The sequence below is a fragment of the Phyllostomus hastatus genome, unplaced genomic scaffold, assembly GCF_019186645.2.
Source record: "Phyllostomus hastatus isolate PE091 unplaced genomic scaffold, TTU_PhHast_1.1 phas_contig_118, whole genome shotgun sequence".
NCBI lineage: Eukaryota > Metazoa > Chordata > Mammalia > Chiroptera > Phyllostomidae > Phyllostomus > Phyllostomus hastatus.
The window spans coordinates 6451547-6473373 of NW_025333543.1; the positions used below are offsets into that span (position 1 = coordinate 6451547).

The 21827-nt window shown below is 38.3% G+C and overlaps 1 protein-coding gene across 6 annotated transcripts in view; it reads right to left on the minus strand.

The window, feature by feature from the left end:
* Window positions 1–21827, minus strand: part of ST7 (suppression of tumorigenicity 7) — a 322327-nt gene that overhangs the window by 33849 nt on the left and 266651 nt on the right. For 5 of the 6 annotated variants that reach the window (XM_045847588.1, XM_045847595.1, XM_045847580.1 and 2 more), the window contains 2 exons: window positions 9495–9567; window positions 7948–8050 (listed from right to left, as the gene is read on the minus strand). In XM_045847588.1, coding sequence (XP_045703544.1) covers window positions 7948–8050; window positions 9495–9567 — 176 coding nt within the window. Of the gene's footprint in view, window positions 1–7947; window positions 8051–8614; window positions 8751–9494; window positions 9568–21827 lie in introns of all 6 variants that reach the window. The other variant, XR_006786701.1, reaches the window with a different exon arrangement.

A 21827-nucleotide genomic window follows, 5' to 3' on the forward strand; every position in this document is an offset into this window, starting at 1 on the left:
TTTGTACCCTTAAGGTCAAGAAAGATGCTTGATATGATTCCAATCTTCTTAAATTTATAGAGACTTGTTTTATGTCCTAATATGTGGTCTATTTTAGAAAATGTTACATGTGCACTTAAAAAGAATGTGTAATTCTGCTGCTTTGGGGTAAAATGCTCTGAAGATATCAATTAAATCCATTTGATCTAATGTGTCACTTAAGCCCACTATTTCTTTGTTAGTTTTCTGTCTGGAAGATCTATCCATTGATGTCAATGACTATATTAATGTTGGTCTCTCCCTTTGTGTCCTTCAAGATGTGCTTTACATATTTAGATACTCTTATGGTGGGTACGTAAATGTTAACAAGGGTTATAGTCTCTTGTTGGATTGCTCCCTTTATCATTATGTAATGTTTTTCTTTCTCTCTTACTATAGCCTTTGTTTCACAATCTATTTTGTTAGATAAGCATTGCACCCCAGCCATTTCTTTATTTCCATTTGCATGAAATATCTTTTTCTATCCCTCTACTTTTAGTCAGTGTGTACCTTTCATTCTGAGGTCTCATGTAGGTAGCATATAAATGGGGCTTGTTTTCTTGTTTATTCAGCTACTCTTGTACTTTGATTGGAGCATTTAGACCATTTACATTAAAGTGATTATTGGTAGGTACATATTTATTGCCACTTATTCTTTTAACTATGTTACTCTGCTTTTTTTTTCTTCTTTCCCTTCTACTTCCTAAAGCAGCCTCTTTAACATTCCTCATAATAATGGTTTGGTGCTAACAAACTCCTTTAGCTTTTTCTTGTTTGGGAAGCTATTTCTCCTTCAATTTTAAAGGATAGCCTTGCTGGGTAAAGTAGTCTTGGTAGTAGGTTCTTGCTTTTCATCACTTTAAATATTTCATGTCAATACCTTCTGTTCTGAAGTGTTTCTGTTGAGAAATCAGCTGACAGTCTTATAGGAACTCCCTTGTAGGTAACTATCTTTCTCTTATGACTTTTAAAATTCTATTTGTTTTAACCTTTGACATTTTAATTATGATGTGTCTTAGTGTGGGAATCTTTGGGTTCATCTTGTTTGGGACTCTACTTTCAGGGTTTGTGTGGTTTTCTTTTTTTCTTCACCAGCAGTTTTAAGTTATTATTTCTTCAAATAGGTTCTCAATCCCTTCTTCTCTTTTTTCTCCTTCTGGTACTCCTATGATGCAAATGCTCTTATGCTCCATGTTGTTCCAAAGGTCCCTTAAAATAGCAATCCTCAACCTTTTTTGGCACCAGAGACTGGTTTCGTGGAGGTAAGGGGAGGAGACAGGAGGCAGAGCTCATGCAGTCAGGTGGTAATGCATGTATGCATGTGAGCGAAGCTCCACTCACCTCCTGCTGTTGGCCCAGTTCCTAATAGGACCCCTAAGAGTGGTTGGGGACCCCTGCCTTAAAATATCCTCATTCCTTTAAATTCTTTATTCTTTTGTTGCCTGATTGGGTGTTTTTTTCTACCTTGTCTTCCAAATCACTGATTTAATCTGCTGCTTCATCTAACCTACTGTTTATTCCTTCTAGTGTATTATTCTTTTTATTTTTAATCCTCAGTCAAGAATACATTTTGTTGATTTTAGAGAGAGAGGAAGGGAGAGAGAAAGAGACCAATATCAATGTGAGACAAAAACATCAATCAGTTACCTATCATATGTGCCCTGACCAGGGATTGAACCTGCAACCTTTTGGTGTACAAGACAACAGTCCAACCAACTGAACCATCTGTCCAGCGCCAGTGTATTCCTGATGTCAGATATTGTATTCTTCATTTCTGATTGGTCCTTTTAAAAATTTTTTTCTATGTCCTTCTTTGTGCTGTTGCAGGTCTAAGTCCCTTGATCTACTCATAACTGTTACTTAAAATCTGTATCTGATAAATTGCTTGCCTCCATTTCATTGAGCTCTTTTTCTGGAGATTTCTCCTGCTCTTTCTTTTGAGGCCTGTTATTTTATCTCCCCATTTTGGCTGCATCTTTGTGTTTGTTTCTATGTATTAGACAGATCTGCTATGACTGTCAGTCTTCATGGCATGGCCTTATATAGTAGGTCTCCCGTGGGACCTAGTGACTCAGTCTCCTTCATTGCCTGTTTGGGTACTCTAGGAATGTCCCTTTCATAGGTTATGTGGGCCCTCCTATTGTAACTGAATCTTGATTGTTATTGGCCTGTTCATTCATGGGATCAACCCTCAGGTTGGCTGACTGTGAGGCTTAATCCCGATCACATCATGTGAGCTGCTGTGCAGGTGCTGACCACACAAAGGGGAATTTGCCTCAGCATGGTCCCTGCCAAGATCTCCCTTTGGATATGCTGTCTATGAAGCTTATTAGATCCTGCTCTGATGTTATGTAAACCTGGCCACTATGTGTGCTGCTTTAGGGCCTCCTACAAGGGAATCTTATGCAGGCTAACATCAGACATTGTTTGTGCCTGGCCCTCAACAACCTGTTTGGAGCTACAAGTGATCCACAGTTTGTGGCTGACTGTGCCGGGCTTGAGTGTACACCAGAAGGACCAAACTGCGCACCAAGGCCTGGTTTTTCCAGCACCTGATGCTAGGGCTGGTCAGTAAAAGACCCAAGGCACCTCAAGATCTGCTTCTACCTACTTCCACCTTCTGGCTGCTTATTAGTGTCAGTCACTGAAAGAGCCACTTGTGTGGTTGAAAGGATGGGGATAGTGGATTTCCTATATGGAGGAGTTGCTGGTCAGGCTTCAGGGTAGGTGGGTGTGGTCCCTGTTCCACAGCCACAGACTCAATCTTTCCCATATTTTTTCACCAAACTTGGCAGGGCAGAGCCACTAGGAATTGGGTGGGTGGGCTTTCCAGTGCTTGGAGGTTGGGTCTGCTGGAAGCTGGGAGGCTGGTTCTATCAGATCTTCTGTGAAGAGGAAGCACCACTCTGGTTCACAGGAAATGGGGCAAATGGCCCCCACCCCAAAGCCAGATAATTCAGTCACTGACACCCTCTGAGTCCACCCTGGACAAGGCAGATAACTCCTCAGTAAGAGCTTAGCTCTGCAGGGTGGGCAAGAGAATTCCAGAGAGTGCGGCAATTGCTTTCCCCTAGGCTGATGTCACATGGAGGGGAGTACTCCCCTCAAGAAAGATGGTGTATGTGGCATGGGAGAATAACTCAGTACATGGATCCTGGTGGCTGTCCCCACAGATCCCTTCACAGAGCCACAAACCCCTGACTCTCCTCAGGCAACTCTTGTCTGTTCCGTCCTCCTTCCACCAGAGCCCAGGGTGAGTGACTGCAAACAAAATTATGTGTGTTGGCCCTTTAAAGGGTGCTGGTGTCTCCAGCAGTCTCAGTCTCTCCTTAGTGGAGAGAAACCCCACTGCTTTTCACAGCTGGATATTATGTGGGTGCCTCTTCCTGGCTCTCATTCTTTGGGCTGGGAGTCCAGCATGAGGTTTAGACCCCATGCTTCTAGGGGGAACCCCTGCAGCTGAGATATACTTCCAGAACCCCAGTCACCACCCATGGGAGAGGAGCCAGTCCTTTTTTGTATCTCTACCCTTCCTACCAGTCTAAATGTGGCTTCTTTTGTAAATCCTTGGTTATAAGACTTGTCTTCAGCTAGTCTTTAGTTGGTTATTCAGGATGACTATTCTTTAATTTAATTGTAATTCCAGTTTGGTCCTGAGAGGAGGTTGAGTGGAGATTCTACCTACTCCACTGTCAAATTCAAATATATCTTTCTTCTTTCTGTTTTAAATAAACTGTTCAATGCTGTGTGATGAAATAGTAAAGGAATCACCTCCTGATGGAGTATAAACTATCACCATCTTTTTAGGTAAGCAATTTGGCAATAAATATCAAGAGGCCTGAAATGTTCCTATATGTTACTCAGTAATTCCCATCTCTTCTAAGGAAATAATCCTAAATACCAAAAAAATCTTTATGCCCCCAAAAGTTCACTATTTAAGTGGGCCACAACCTGATGTCTGCAATAAAAGCACAAGAATTAAACCATTCTCTTCAAAAAATGATGCAGAGCCCTTGCTGGTGTAGTTCAGTGGATTGAGCACGGGCTGCGAACCAAAATGTCGCAGGTTCGATTCCCAGGCAGGGTACATGCCTGGGTTGCAGGCCATAACCCCCAGCAACTGCACATTGATGTTTCTCTCTATCTCCCTTCCCCCCTTCCCCCTCTAAAAATAAATAAATAAAATCTTTTAAAAAATGATACAGAAATATTAGACCTTTATGTTATACCATACACAAAAATCAACTCAAAATGTATTAAAGACTTAGATGTAAGACCTGAAACTATAAAGCTTCCAGAAGACAACATAGGATTAAAAATTTCATGACATTTGTCTTGACAATAATTTGTTGGATATTGCACAAGCAATAAAAGCAACAATAGACAAGTGGAACTATATCAAAATAAAAAGCTTCTACACAGCTAAAACAATCAACACAGTAAAATAAACAAGAATAAAAAGGCAACCTATGCAATAGGAGAAAATATTTGAAAACTATATATATATATAGTTTATTATACATTATAAACTTCATTATGGGTAAAAACTTCATTAAAAAATGGGCAAAGGACTTAAACAGCCATTTCTCCAAACACTGCATACAGATGGCCAACAGGTACATGAAAAGATGCTCAACATCACTAATAACAAAAGAAATACAAATCAAAATCACAATGAGGTATCACCTCACAAATGTTAGGATGGCCACTATTCAAAAAAAGTAAAAAATAAAAACCCAAAACAAATATAGCAAATACTAGCAAGGAAGCAGAGAAACTGGAACTTCTATGCACTGTAAAATAATGCAGCCACTATGGAAAGCAGTCTGGAGTTTCCTCAAAAAAAAAAATAGTACTACCATATAATCCAGCAATCTAACTGCTAGCTATTAATATAAAAGAACTGAAAAAAATATCTTGAAGACATACATGCAGTTTCATGTTTATTGCAGCATAATTCACAATACCTAAAAAGTGTAAACAACTTAAATTTCCATCAATGAATAAATGGATAAGGAAAAGATGATACACATACATACATACAATGGAATATTAATTTACCCTGGCCGCGTGGCTCAGTTGGTTAGAGCATCGTCCCATACACTGAAAAGTTGCAGATTCAATCCCTGGTTGGGGCATGTATGGCAGGCAACTGATTGATTTCTGTCTCTCCGTCTCTCTGTCTCTCTCCCTCTCAAAATCAATAAACATATCCTTGGAAGAGGATTTAAAAAATGAAATCCTGCCCAATGCTATGACATGGATGAATCTGAAGTACATTATGCTAAGTGAAAAAAGCCAGTCACGGAAGGACCAATACTGCATGATCCCACCTATATGAGGTATCTAAAGTTCACAGAAGCAGAAAGTAGAATGGTGGTTACCAGGAGCGAGGGGGTGATAAATGGAAGTTGCTGTTCAATAATATAGAGTTTCAGTCAAGCAAGAGGAAAAGGTTCTAGATATCTACTGTATGACAAAGTGCATATAGTTAACGACACTGTACTGTATACTTAAAAATTGATTAAAATGGTAGATTTCATAATGTGTTTTTTACAGTATAAATGTAAGAAAGTAAGTCATCTAGAAAACAGTTAACTGAGAATATTTTGAAGGCACATGGCTAAAAGACTTGAACTTTAATGTTAAGTTAGAGGAGAGACTTTGTTAAGGAGAATCTGATGATCTTCCCCAAGAAAGAAAAGATATACTCCCAATATCCATCCTCAAAGTCCAAGCTAAGAGCCCCATGTTTTCTGAAAATATAAATATGCTGTGACCATGATTCCTAAGACTTAAAAATGTATGAAAGAAAAGGCTAGAAGGAAAGATGACTATATGATGGGATCATGAAGGATTTCTTTATACTTTTCTCTAATATAAAAAAGAATTTATTTTTACAACACCACCACAGAGGTACATACCTAATTAGTATATACCTAATACTAGGAGTAATACACCAATACTTCATTCTTTTTGTGGAAATACCTCAGTAAATGAAAATTTCTCTTTCATGCCATGAAAGGGTTAATGTAATATCCTCTAAACGAAATATATGTCTCTCCACAGGGAAAGTCTTGCAATGTAGATATAGCACACTAAGAGTACACAGCACTGGTGAAAACTCAGATATATGCAGAGTGATGAATCACTGGGAGAAATATGCCCTCCCTCATGTAAACCTGAACATTGACAATGAAGAGCAGGGTGGGTGGGGAAGCATATTTTCAGGGAAAGCAGGGGGGAAAAAAGCTACAACTAAAAATCCAATAAACTATAACAACATATAGATGTAGCTATAGAACCAAGATGAGTGTAGCATGACCTTCATTTGTCCAGCATCACATGAATGAAATATAAAAAATGGAGAATAGTCCCTTTAAATTCAAAGCCTCTATTTTAATCCTATTAAATGTAAAACATCCTCTAATGATTTAGAGATTTCCTTGTCTTTTTGAACTGTGTACCCTAGGTCCCATGACTAATAAATAAAAGAGCCAGATCTTGAATGCAAGTTTTTGACTCAGAATCTAGGACTTTATTGCCAATACTACTTCTAAAAGAGTCTTATTTATGCTGAAAGAATAGCTCTGTAGTTAAAGAATGGCATTCATAAATATTAATTGATAACTTTAGTTTACCATAATTCAGAACAATATTTTCATGATTAGTTTTCAATTTTAATAAAATGTGAATGACCATTTTTAAGTTAGCTGAAAAATATTAAGTAAAGAGATGCATTTTATTGCACTCTATATACAATACCTAAGCTTACAGATACTATGCTGGGTATTATGCACTGGAACTAGAGTGGATAATTACACCTTTCTGCCACAGTGGCACCGTGCACCACTCTTCAGTTTCCTGTTTTGTGAAAGGACGATCATGGTCTGAGTAAATGATATTAGATCATCTATGTTTGTCACTCTGGATATCAACAAAATAAATCGAAATAGGTAATTCCATAATCACACACACACACACACACACACACACACACACACACTGTACCCTTTTGTTCCAGTACTGTAACAAGACAAGAAAAAATAAAACAGCCTTCTTTTGTCATTTCACCAGTAAAAGTCTTCATCAGACATTTTGCCAAGAACGTTATTCCCTGCAGTACCTGTTATGAACTGCAGGAATAGTTTCCTAGAAGTAAAGATGTGCTTTATAATATGAAGAAACTGAAAATGTTAAGTGATGTGCCTATCATACAGTTAGGTACTCAAATCCAGATAAATCATAAATATATATCCATCCCCTAAATGAAAGATTAAAGAATTATCTCTATATTACTACCAATATCTGACTCCCTTAAAATCAAATTCAGAAAAAAATATATGAGAAATTTTAAGTTGGTATTTATTAAGGACAGTTATAAATTGATTAATCATATGGTTAATAATTATGACCAATATTACCTACTACAGATACTTACTAAAATGGCACTCACAAGTTAAAAAATACTTTTTCATACTCTGAGGTTTCCCCTATTATTTTCTTGCCAATACTAATTAACTATCATTTATTTATAGAGACACAGAAGCTCATGTTTGGTAAGTATTTTTTAAAACTTTTATTCACAACAACAAGGTTAATTTCCCACGCTGGGTACACGTAAGACTAAAAACTGGTCAAATACCCTTGAGATCTCCATATTTTGCCTATTTTAGACTTCTTGATCTGGTCTGCCTAAGTTAGGTCTATCAATTTATCCTTATTATATGAAGCCTGGAAATCACCCCCAAATCCACTTGAATGTAGCTTTTGCTTTAAAATGAGGCTAATCTTAGACTACACAGGGCTTCAACACTTGATGGTTGCAATTCATTTCTTTATAACTGTTTGCATTCAAAACATGATATTGTGGTCATGAACACTTCTCTGCTATCATAACGAGTTCCTGTGGGGATTCCACATACTCACTTTTGGCACATGAGGATTGAATTCCACAGCTCTATGAATGGCCTCGACTGCATTCATCTCTGCTGTGCTCAGCCCCCGCCGAGATGCAGCCTCAGGAGAGAATCTGAAAAGCAGAAAGACAAACACCATCCAGTTGGAAACACTGCTTGGGCATCATACCAGAGAGGCATCTACACATCAAGGGCCCATAAAACCACAGCGAGCCAATGGCATGACCTTTCCAAACCTCCACTACATGAAACCTCTGAGTGACCCCTCAGACTGAGGCCAACAAAAACCCCAGCAGAAGCAGAAAGCATGTTTGCATCTAATTGCGGCAGGAATTAAATACAGCTGTTAAGTCTCTCTGGCTAAATAGCTAATCTAAATTTTCTATGGGTACCTGCTTAGCTCAGGAGAGGGGGCAGGACTGACAAGGGCAGACAGTGTAGGAAAAAGAGAAAACTAGGTTACAGAAGAGCTCACTTGGTTAAAAACAGAACTGGGGAGAATTTTAAATGAGGCTCCCAACCCAATGTCAATGCTGCCATGGAGGTTAAGTTGTTGCAGCTTCAGCAGCAAAGCCTGCTTGGGGCCGTTCCAGAAGGGGGGTGTGCATGCCCAAACTGTGGGCGAGACACCTGCCCAAGTGAATGAAAAAAACCAGACCATGCAATCTCTTTCTCACCTCACACCCAGGGCTAACTCCAGAGCTGTGCTTGGCAGGCAGACACCACAGGGGAAGCTGTGACAACCCTGGCCCTGCCCTCCCAAGCTGGAGTCGCTGTGTAGGGAGAAAAGATGTTGCAGTAGGTACTGGCGATCTACAGGATAAAAAAGAATGAAAGACAATTACTTCGGTCTTGAAGTGCACACACACTTAACAGCAATCCTGTCTGACATAGCAGAGGCTATTTTCCTGTTATCTGATTTTCAATGCTACCAAGGGAGTGTTTTGGGGCAGTATTAGCATTCCTAAACTGAAAAACAGTTAAGCCATCTATTCTCTTTCACCTGCCAGTCATATCTTGGATATTTATGGAAATTCTCTATGCCACAGTCACCTGCCTGAGTAAAGTGGGCAAATGTCCCACTGAGATGGCAACTCAAAGTAAACAGACCCTGGGTTGGGAGTGAGTTTGGAATTTGATGAGGCAAAGAAAGGGAGATGACCATCCCCTCTGCCATATTACTACCCAGCCTTCTACTGCTGAAGGAAGAGGAATATGCAAAAACAATTTTTTAATGAATAAAAGGAAGGCATTTTGTTTAAGTCCCAAGCAGGTCTTTGGGTATCTATTATCTGACCAAAAAATAAAAATAAATAAAAAAATTTCACTTCAGAGGCATGGAATTGCATATAAATCCCTCTTTAGGGACTCAAACACCCCTACAATACCTCAGGGTACAAATTCCCTCCTTCTTATAGTGAAAGAAAAGATCAGCAGATTTTGGAAAATGCATGCTCATAGCAGTGGTCTCACAGACTAAGAGAAACTTTCAGAGAAACTCTCAGGAGCAACACAGCTCCTTAAGTCAGGTCAGGCATTCAGTACCCATTCACTTACTTGTCAGAGACAGCTCTTGCTTTGAGCAAGGCAGCTGTGTAGCATATTGTTGCCGACTTTGGTAAGCTTATATCTGTTAGAGAAAAAAGAAAGGAACTGTTGTAAGTTTGCTGAAACAAGGGGCACTAATTTTTAATACACTTGTATTTTAATCATGTAAGTCTAACAAAGTATTAATTAAGAATATTTTAATACACATAGTACACAGCTGTCCCTTATGTATCAGGGTGGTATTTGCAACTAAGGGCGATTTACATTTTTGTAAATAATTCATGTTTAAAATACACCAGACTAGAGAAATCATCTATTTCAAATTGTGTATTTTTATATGTTGAATTTATTTAAGCAGAAAATAGCTATAAATATATTGATTTAAATGTTATATGAATACCCTTGATATCATGAAAGGCAAACAGGACCTCTTTGTGACCTAAAAAATTTCTCAATGTGAAATATTTAATGTGAAGAAAAAAATATTACCTGGATTAAAAAACAAAACAAGCAAAACAACACAGCTTAAACCAGATTTCTTTTGAATGGAATTTCAAAGAGTTCATATTCAGTTTTTTGCTAAAAAGGTAACATATATTATATATTATCTAATCGATAAATCTTTATAAATATTTATAAGGATATATATGAAATTGTTTTAAAAAACTATATAATTTTTGTTCATTCAATCCCCTTTCATGTAAACCCTAATTTGTTTCCCAGAACAACTTCCTCTCAGTTTGTGTGGAATATCTCAGATGAAGAGGTTGGAGTGGGTAACATGTTCAGCTAATGAGTTTACAGGGAAGTAAGAGTACAGGGTACAACTGAGATAAACTCAAAGAGAGCAGCCCTTTGAGGTAAATTTGTTTTTAAACTATGATTTTTTATTAGAATAGTTAGTTCTTTAGTACTCAACCTAGTTTATGCTACGACATGGAATACCTTCTTAATTCAGACCAGGTAAAAATATGCCATTCCCAGTACTACAAAATTCTCTCTGAGTTAGAGGAACTATGCCACCTGTAATGACTCATCAGTTTCTTCCCAGAGCTGTTTTCAACTCAATTATATTACAGTAGGAATGGAAAGGGAAGTCCCACAACTAGCCAAAAGACGGAAGCAGAAGAAAATAATTTCATAAAAAAATCCCTCCTCTAACAGCAAATATTTACCATCAATTCCAGCATAAGGAATTTGTGTTTGAGGGAAATTTCAATGACAGTGATAAAATACAAATAATCATAGAAAATATCAACATAGAATAGAAAGGGAAATAGGTCTTTGTAACCCTGAAATTGGATACTATATTCAAACTAAGAAAATGCTTAAAAAATAACAAAAATATATTTTAATCAATATCAAATGAGGGAAGAGGGAAATGTAAATACCCAAGCCCCAGTGAAGTATGTTCAATCTATTTGCTATCTTTTTACCCCAGCATATTATTTTCCTCTCACTATTTAACAAAAATAAAAAGTAGCTAAAATTCTTGCATAACTTGTTTATGTTGATGCTTGACAATGTGGGGTTTGGGGTGCCACCCCTAACGCAAGTCAAAAATCCACACACAACTTTTTAACAGCCTACTGTTGACCAGAAGCCTTATTAATAAATAGTTGATTAACATATTTTGTATGTTATTTGTATTATATACTATATTCTTATAATAAAGTAAGCTAGAGAAAAGAAACTACTATTAAGAAAATCGCCCTGGCTGGCGTAGCTCAGTGGATTGAGGGCGGGCTGCAAACCAAAGTGTCGCAGGTTCAATTCCCAGCCAGGGTACATGCCTGGGTTGTAGGCCATGACCCCCAGCAACGGCACATTGGTGTTTCTCTCCGTCTCTCTATCTCCCTCCCTTCCTTCTCTAAAACTAAATAAGTAAAATCTAAAAAAAAAAAGATCTTATTTAAAAAAAAAGAAAATCATAAGGAAGAGAAAATACATTTATAGTACTATATGTTCATATTGAAAAAATCTGCATATAAGCTCAGTTCAAACTCATGGTGTTCAAGGGTCAACTATATTTTCAACATTTTTCTTTTCATTCTGTCAAAGCAGTATGTGTACTTGGTAATGGCAATTTGTTTCTAAGAAGGGATGCATTATTAGGCAAAAGAAACTGATTCTACATCCCTTCAGGTAAAGCATCTTGTTGTTCAAATAAGATTTTTGTTTACGTCCTTTTTTAAAATGATGCTTCTCTTTGGCAATATAAATCAAAGCTTTAACATTTTGCTTTTCACTAGCAATTCTACTTCTGAGACTTTGTCTTAAAGGACATAATCATGACTATGCATGAAGTTTTAGCTTTAGGGATATTTCTAATGGTAGAAAACTGGAAATAGCCTAAATGTCCAAATATAGGACATTGGTTAAGGTATCTTACATCCAGAGGGTACAGTTGTATGTAGTCATTAAATCATATAGTTAAAAAGCATTTTAATTACCAGGTAAATGCTACAGTTTTGTGTATACATCAATAAGTAAAACAAGTATACAAAAATTATGATTCATATATTTTTAAAAAGCATTTATATGCACAGAGATAAAAAGACTGCAATTATATATATCAAATATCAATAATGTTTATTTCTGGGTCATGGATTATAGGCAATGTTTCTCTACTTTTTAACTGTACTTCCAGAGCTTCCTGTGATGTGTAAATGAATAAAAAAAAAACACAATGATGCTAAATGGAAGAATTCAATTGTATAAATTATCTGAAGCATGTTCTTAGACAAATATTTAGTGGAGCCAGACACTGACGGCATAGACAGACAAAGGTACAACGAACAGAAAGAGCTATTAGCCTGTAGATCTATGGGGTGCACTTACATACCTTTGTTAAAGTTTGTATGTTCCTTTTGTAGTGTGCACTCAAATATATTTGCATCTGCCTGGCTGGTGTGGCTCAGTAGATTGAGTGCCGGCCTGAGAACTAAAGGGTCACTGGTTTGATTCCCAGTCAGAACACATTCCTGGGTTATAGGCCAGGTCCCTAGTTGGGGGTGTATGAGAGGCAACCACACAATGATGTTTCTCTCCCTCTCTTTCTCCCTCTCTTCCCTCTTTCTAAAATTAAATAAAATCTTTTTAAAAAGAACAATAAATAAATATATTTTCATGCATTACCTGTCTAACATCTAAATCAGAGGCAGGGACTGCATGTTTAGACTCATTTTTAAGAAAAAAACATTTACACTACCTTTAGGGCAAAGCTAATTATTACAGGTGGTTGCTTCATTAGCACTACCTCTTTGATTTTTTAAAAAACAATAGGCCAAGACTTGGTTGCTGTCACCTACTATAATTTTGGAATTTATTATTTTAAAATAATTATAGTCTCACAAGAAGCTGTGAAAATGATGCACAGAGTTCTATGAATGCTTCCCTCAGCTTTCCTTAATGATGACATCTTACAGAACTGAAGTACAATATCAAAAATCAAGAAATTGACATTGATCAGTACTCAAGTTAATCACAGATCTTCTTCAGTTTTACATGCATTTGTGTGGTATGTGAGTATAGAGTTCTATTTTATTTTATCCTATGGCTACATCCATGTAACCATCATCCTCATTAAAATACACAACTGTTGCAAAGGAACTCTCTCATGCTACAGCTTTATTTGTACCCTTCCCACCCACTTCTGTCCCCTGGTGACCATTAATCTGTTTCCTATCTCTATAGTTTTGCCTGCCAACTATGATTTTATGCTATTACCACTAGGGAAATATATAAAATGATAAGGGTAATAGAGTGGCCAAAAGCAGTATCAAACTGATGGTATCAAAATTTTGAGGGGACTGTGGTCAAGATGGTGGCATAGGTACATGTAGTACTTGAATCCTCCCACACCCACATCAAAATTACAACTAAGCTACAGAACAAATGAACCACCTGAAATCTAGCTGAATAGAAGCCCCACAACTAAGGATATAAAGAAGAAGCTATAAGGAGACTGATAGGAGGGGCAGAGATGCAGAACAGGCTGGCTCTGGGACACCCACATGAATCAAATAAAAATCAGCGGAGGTATTTCACATGCAGAGAAGGTATTTCAGATGAGGAGTGAGGGGTCCCAGACCCACACCAGGTCCCCCAGCCCAGGGTTCAAGTGCCAGGAAGAGAAGTCCTCATAACTTTTGGCTGTGAAAACCAGCAGAGACTGTGACTGAGACAGAGGGCTTCTGGCAGTTCCTCTTTAACAGCCTGTGGACAGACTTATTCAAACTCACTTGCTCTGAGCTCCAGCACTGGGACAGTCAGTGGCTTGAAAGACACCAGGTGGTCTATCATTGAGGTGAGCTGTAGGGGCAGCTTTCCTCCCGACAGAAGTGATGGCAGAGACCATTACCCCTTTTCTGGGCCTGCCACTCACAGAGCCTGAAGGCTGGTGCCATATCTGAGTCTCCATCTACCTGACTAACACTGTTTTCTGTGCCCTGGAGATTCCCTGACTCCCTGCTCCACCCCACCCAACTTGCAGGCCAATCCAAACTGTTTCCAGTGGCTTTTCCATATAACTGGCCGCTCTTTTGGCTGATGCTTTAGCCTTTCTTAAAACCTCTTGAACAAGTAGCATCTGGCCTTGGAGTGTACCACACCTCTTCCTAACTGGCCCCAGGCCCAGCAGCCAACCTTGGTTTGCAGCTTGCCTTCCCCTGGGCACCTCCATGCCCAACACAACTAGCAACCATCTGCAGATTGCTTTGCAGCTTATGCTTGTGGCCCCAGACAGGGAACCAGTGGTATCTGACCTTAGCCTGCGCCTGCCAGAAGGCCCTAGAGCCAGTGCACCCTGTGGCAGCTTCAGATCATGTCAAAGCATCCCTCAACCATCTTCTCCACAATGGATACATTCAAGGGGTGGACTCAGCAAGTACTAGAGCCCCACTGAAATAACTACTGCTACATGGAGTGAGCCCCTACACAGCTGATGCTGTACAGTGGTCAAAGCCAGTCCTTACAGCTGATTGCCCTGGGGGGTAAATCCCTCCAACTGAGGTGCTAACAACAATCAAGGCTCAACTACAACAGGAGAGTATACACAGCCCACATGGGGGGCATACCTGGAGTGCCCAGCTCAGGGGATTAGGGAGGCTGTGCTGCTGGATCATATAGGACACCTACTACATTAGGCCACTCTATGAAGTCTGGGAGACATAGCAGATACTGAATACATAGAAACATATACAGAGAGGCTGTCAAAATGAGGGGCCAAAGAAATGTGCCCCAAATAAAAGAACAGAACAAAAGTCCAGAAAAAGAACTACACAAAATGGAGACAAGCAATCTACTAGATACAGAGCTCAAAACAGTGGTTATAAGGCCCAAGACAGGTGGCTCAGTTGGTTGGAGCATTGTCCCATACACCAAAAGGTTGGAGGACTGATACCCAGTCAGGGCACATACCTAGGTTGCAGGTGCAATCCCTGGTTGGGGCGCATATGGCAGGCAGCCAATCAATTTTTCTAACATCAATGCTTCTCTCTCTCTCTCTCTCTCTCTCTCTCTCTCTCTCTCTCCCTCTCAAATCAATTAAATATATTGTTGGGTGAGGAAAAACAACCAGATAAGCCAAGTGAGAACTGCAATAAAGAGACAGAAAACATAAATAAGAACCAGTTAGAAAAAAAGAATACACTAGTTGAAATGAAGAATGCATTACAAAGGACCAACTGTGGAGTAAATGAAGCAGAGGATCAAGTCAAGATTTGGAAGAAAGCAAAAAACACCCAATCAATAAAGAAAAAAAAAGAAGAAAAGAAGAAAGAAGAAAGAAAAGAAAGGAAGAGGAGGAGGAGGAAAAATATAGCATAAGGAGCCTTTGAGACAACTTTCAGCATACCAACTTTCACATCATGGTGTGCCAGAAGGAGAGAAGAAAAATCAAGGAATTCAAAATCTATGTGAAAAAATAATAACAGAAAACTTCCCTAATCTGGTGAAGGAAATAGACATACACACCCAGGAGGTGCAGAGTCCCAAACAAGATAAACCCAAAGAGGCCCACACCAAGACATACCATAATTAAAATGCCAAAGGTTAAAGACAAAGACAGAATCTTAAAATAAGCAAGACAAAGGCAGTTAGTTATCTACAAAAGCGCTTCCATAATACTGTCAGCTGATTTCTCAACAGAACCTTTGCAGGCCAGAAGGGATTGGCAAGAAATATTCAAAGTGATGAAAAGCAAGGACTTAAAGCCAAGATTACTTTACCCAGCAAAGCTATCAATTAGAATCAAAGGATAGGTAAAGAGTTTCCAGGACAAGAAAAGGCTAAAGGAATTCATCACTATCTGGGCAGTATTACAAGAAATGTTAAAGTCTTTTTCAAGAAGAACAGAGGATCAAAAACATGAATGATAAAATGTCAATAAGTACATATCTACCAACAATTACTTTAAAGGCAAATGGATCAAATGCTCTAATCGAAAGATATATGGAGGGAGGCTGAGTGAATAACAAGATCCTTATGTATACTGTCTGCAAGAGACTTGCTACAGATGGAAAGACACAGAGACTGAAAGTACAGAAATGAAAAATGACATTTAATGAAAATGGAAACAAAAAGAACAACAAACAAAGAGTTGGGGAAGCAGTACTTATACCAGACAAAAAAGACTTTAAAATAAAGGCTATATAACAAGAGACCAAGAAGGATCTGACAATTCCACTTCTGGGTATTTATCCGGAAAAAAAAATACCCAAACCCAAAACACTAAATTAAAAAGACATATGCAGTCATATGTTCCTTGCAGCATTATTTTCATTAGCCAAGATATGGAAGCAACCTAAGTGTTGATAGATATGTGAACAGATGAAGAAGAAGAGGTACATATACACAATGGAATGTGACTCAGCCATAAAAAAGAATGAAAACTTGCCATTTGCAATAACATGGATGAATCTAGAAGGTGCTATGCTGAGTGAAATAATCCAGACAGAGAAAGATAAATGCCATATGATTTCACTTACATGTAGAGTCTAAAAACCAAAATAGACAAACTAGCAGAACAGAAATAGACTCATAGATACAGAGAACATTTTTACAGTTGCCAGATGGGTGGGGGGTAGGGGAGTTGGGTGAAAAGGGTGAAGGTCTAAGCACAAACTGGTAGTTATGAAATAGTCACGGGGATATAAAGTATAGCATAGGGAATATAGTAAATAATACTGTAATAACTATGTGTGCTGTCAGGTGGGTAACAGATTTATCAGGGACTATTTATTGTTATATGTCTAATAACTGGGTTGTACACCTGAAATTCATATAATATTGTAAGTCAACAGTAATTGGAAAATAAAAAATTATTTGAAGTCAAAAAGTTTTGAGCCAGAAATAAAAACAAATCAGCTGTTTTCCAGTATTACTTGTAATATGTTCAGAAATGTTATTCAGAGGAAAAGACTATCAAAATCATTCTAAGTCTAATTTTGTATGAATAGATACTGTGCAGTGCCATTCTGTCTTTTATAGGTGGCATGTGGCTGCCATTATTACCAGGAAGTCCTCTTAATAATTAGAATCCAAGGAGGAGAGAAAAGAAAAGAATGAGGTATTGTATGATTCCATTACTCACTGCAGAAACAAGAAATGCTAAATAAATTCAAATTGACTATAGCCAAATCCATGTCTTTTCTCTTTTACTTAAGCCATGAAAACTTTGGAAACTATAAGCAGGGTTTCCCGTTTGACTCCATTAAATTTTAAATCTTAAAATAAAATCCAAACCATTAAATCTTAATTGTATCATCCCATCTACCATTCTAACTCAAGCTACCATTCACAGATTTGCTCCATACACTTCATAGGTACTAGTTTATTTGTCCTTCCACTTCTTTGCCATCTTGTGTTTCATACAGGTCCTTTTCTGAAAAGGGAAGAACATTCTCCAAGTGTCTTAGGGATGCAAAACCAAATTGTCATGAAAGTTTCTCTTTAAAATCTACAATCTTGAACTTCATACAATAGTAATCTTAGAGCATATACTGTTTTGCATCCAGATTCTTTCACTTGGCATGATGTTCCTTCCATGTTGCAGCATGTATCAGCACTTCACTTCTGTTTATTGCTCAGTAGTATTTCATTGTGTGGATTTACTACAATATGCTTATTCTATTGCTAGTGGCTATTTGGACTGTTTTCCATTTTGAAGCTATCATAAATAAAGCTATTGTGACCATTCTTGTGTCAGCTTTTTTTTATGAAAAAAAATGTTATTTTTCTTGGATATGTAACTGGAAATGAAATTGCTGAGTCAGGAGGTGCATGTTGTGTTTAATCTGGTTACATGAAGTTTGTAAAACTAAGATATGGTGATAGATGCCAGAAAAATTGTTACTTCTGGGGTGAAGGGCATTTTTTTGGCCAGAAAGGAGTCTGACGTAACCTTCTGAGATGATGGAAAGTTCTATGATCCTGGGTGGTCATCACAAAGGGGTATACGTAAGTGAAAAGTCATCCAGCTCCACATTTAAGATTTGTACATGCCACTACATATAACTTGTATTTCAATAAAAAATTGAAATATAAAAAACCTACAATCCTGTGCCACCTGAAGGTATCTTCTCTCCAATCTAACTTCCATAACATTTTACTTGTCTTTTATGATTCTGGCTCCCTCTATTCTCACTACAAGTCCTTATCTAAAAATTATTTACTAGTTTTGCTTTCTATAACAAAAGAGAATCTGGTTATTTCTCAAGTCAGGCTTTCAAATATTAAGAAAGTTAAAACATCTTCTCAGCCCTGGCTGGCATAGCTCAGTGGATTGAGCGCAGGCTGGGAACCAAAGTGTCCCAGGTTCAATTCCCAGCCAGGGTACATGCCTGGGTTGCAGGCCATAACCCCCAGCAACCGCACATTGATCTCTCTCTCTCTCTCTCTCTCCCCCTCTCTCTCTCTCTCCCTCTCCCTCCCTCCCTTCCCTCTAAAAATGAATAAATAAAATTTCAAAAAAAAACAAGCTTTAAAAAAAATCTTCTCTAAACCTAATTTTCTCTGTAATAAATACTTCTCATTCCTCAATGACATATTCTTCAGAACCTCTCACTTATTTTTGTTACAGAGCCATGCGTGATTTCAAAATATGAGAATTAGAAGTGGACATAACCCTCTAAATCCCTGAAACCTGGCCAGTACAGAGCTCAAGTGAAAGTACAGTCTGAGGAGCTACAGCCGTGCACTTCTCTGAATACTGACTTGGATGGCCCTGGAATTGAGCAACTAGAACTCCTTTGTTCCAACAACTGTATAGTCAACAAAACCTCCCATATTCTATTCAAATTGACTACAGCCAAATCCATGTCTTTTCTCTTTTACTTAAGCCATGAAAACTTTGGAAACTATAAGCAGGGTTTCCCACTTGACTCCATTAAATTTTAAATCTTAAAATAAAATCCAAACCATTAAATCTTAATTGTATCATCCCATCTACCATTCTAACTCAAGCTACCATTTACAGATTTGCTCCATACACTTCATAAGCATATGACCTTCTTCCTCATATGATCACTATCATCATCAAAGTTCTTGGTAACATTTTTCAAGTGCTTAAGTGCCAGGCACTGGTGTTAATCACTTACTCACATTATGTATTTAATCTTCAAAGCAGCCCTATGAGATAGGACCTAGTGTTAGCTCTGTTTCAGAGATGAGGAAAGCGAGGCATACAATAGTTAAAAAATACACCAATATCACATATTTGTGTATCACAATTTGTATCACAAGTTGTCCCCAGAATACATGATTTTTAACCATGTCATGTTGTCTATAAGGTCTCATTTTTTAAAAATAATGACCATAGCAATACCCTCTCCCTCAAATTCAGGAATCGTATTCAAGAGACCTCCCTAAATTTGCAATGGTCTGCAATAATACACATGCAGCTCTTTATTATATATCATTAAATTATACAATTAATTAATAGTATAATAGGTATTATGACCACATTGCTTTACATTACAAAAAGGATTGCATAAAAAACATTATCAAATGCTTTCTTTAATAAAGATATAAATACCATTGACCCTTGAACAATGGGAAGGTTAGGGACATGGATTCCCCATTGCAGCCAAAAATTCTGGTGTAACCTTTGACTTCCTCAAAACTTAAAAATGGTAGTTCCTCAGTATGCATGGAGGATTGATTCCAGAACCTGTGCATATACCAAAATCTGTAGAAAATCTACTCAACTCCCTTACATAAAATGGCATAAAACAATGTGTAGAGTCAGTTCTCTGCATTTGAGGGATCAAAAAACCATTTTTGATCCAAGGCTGGTTGAAACAACAGATGCAAAACCCTGGGACATGGAGGGTCAATTGCATATTTACTGGAAAAAAAAAACCCTGCATATATTTATTGCAAAAAAATCTGCATATAAGTGGACTGATGCAGGTAAAATCTGTGTTGTTCAGGGTCAACTATACTTCTGTAGCAATCCTTTAATTCAGAAATATGAAGAAAAATGGCTACTTACATTAATAAAAACATTTAAGTACTATTTTATAGACTTTAAATGGTTTCACACCCACTATATCATCTGTTTTTATTTGGCAAAATTTCCTTTGTAAATCCATGTTGGGTCTTTAATCACTTCTTTCTTCACTACATGTTGATAAACCACATAATCATCACTTCTAGAATTTTGTTGGGATTAACTTATTTATTTAAATTCTTTAAAAATAGAATCAAAAGCATTGAGGGCCATCAAAAATAGGAATAAATAGTTGCATGTTTTTATCACTGCGTAACACATTACCTTCTTCTCCAACTAGTATTACTACAAGATAGATCAAAGAATTGGACAAGAGCACATAACTATGAAGGTCATCCTCAAAAATCTTTTTAGAGAACTTCCGGTGAAGATAGCAATGTTGATAGATATGGCTATGACCCAACCACATCAAAATTACAACTAAAACATAGAACAACCATCACTTAGAACTGTCAGAAACCAAGTTGATTAGAAGTCTGACAAATATGGAATTAAAGAAACTACATCCATACAGACTGGTAGGAGAGGTGTAGATGCAGAACAGGCTGGTCTCACACCCACGTGGATAAAAATTCAGGAGTGATATCTTAGGAGTGAGGAGTCCCAGGCACATACCAGGCCATCCCACTCCAGAGTTCCAGTGCCAGGAGGATAAGTACCCACAACTTCTGGCTACAAAAAGCAATGGGGATGAGTTAGTAGAAGAAACTTCTAGATCCCCAAGCATTTTCCTCTTAAAGAATCCACACACAGACTCACCTACTCAGACTCACTCCCTCTGAGCTCCAGTACTGGGGTAGCAGCTTTAAAGGCACCAGTGGCCTACAAGAAAAAACTGAAGTGTCTGGCATTGAGGTGAGCAGAGGCCATTGCCCCTTTTCTGTACTCTCCCCCCACAGAGCCACAGAGCTGGCAAGCAGACTTCATCAACCTGACTAACACTGGAGATCCCCTAGCCCCACCTTGGAGATCCCCAGAGATGCCACCCCACCCAACTTACTGGCTCACTCAAGTTGCTTTTCTATATGAATGGCTGGTCTTGGCTCACGTTCCACAACTTCCTAAATCTTCTCAAACAAGCAACAGCTGGCCTCAGTGAGACACAGGACAAGCACTAGCAGCAGCCAGCCTAGAATCACAACTTGACTTCCCTGGGAATCTCCAAGCCCAGCACAATTAGTAGCCTCCTCAGATTGCATTATAGCATAGACAGGGTGGCCCCAGGCTTTGCACCACCCTGGAAACCCCCAAGCCTGTGCACCCAGTGGGCAGCTACAGACCATGTTAGAGCACCACCTCTCTACCCCTGATCCTCCACAGAGGGCAGAAGTTGGTCATCAGTGGTCACAACTAGTCCTTGCAGCTGACTGACCTGGGTAAATCCCTCCCACTGACCTGCCAACAGTAATCAAGGCTCAATTATAAGAGGAGGGTGTACACAACCCACACAAATGTCACATCTCGAGTGTCCAGCTTGGGTGATAAAAGAGTCTGTGCCACTGGACCATACAGGACACCTACCAAGACACAAAGTCAAAGCAGCTCTACCTAATACATAAAAACAAATACAAGGAGGCTGCCAAAATGAGGAGACAAAGAAACATGGCCCAAATGAAAGAACAGATGAAAATTTCAGAAAAAGAGCTAAGTGAAATGGAGATAAGCAATCTATTAGATGCAGAGTTCAAAACACTGGTTATAAGGATGCTCAAGGAACTTAATGAGGACCTCAGCAGCATAAAAAATATCCAGACAGAAATGAAGGATATGCTAACTGAAATAAAGAACAATTTACAGGGAAACAACAGTACAGTGGACTAGGCCAAGAA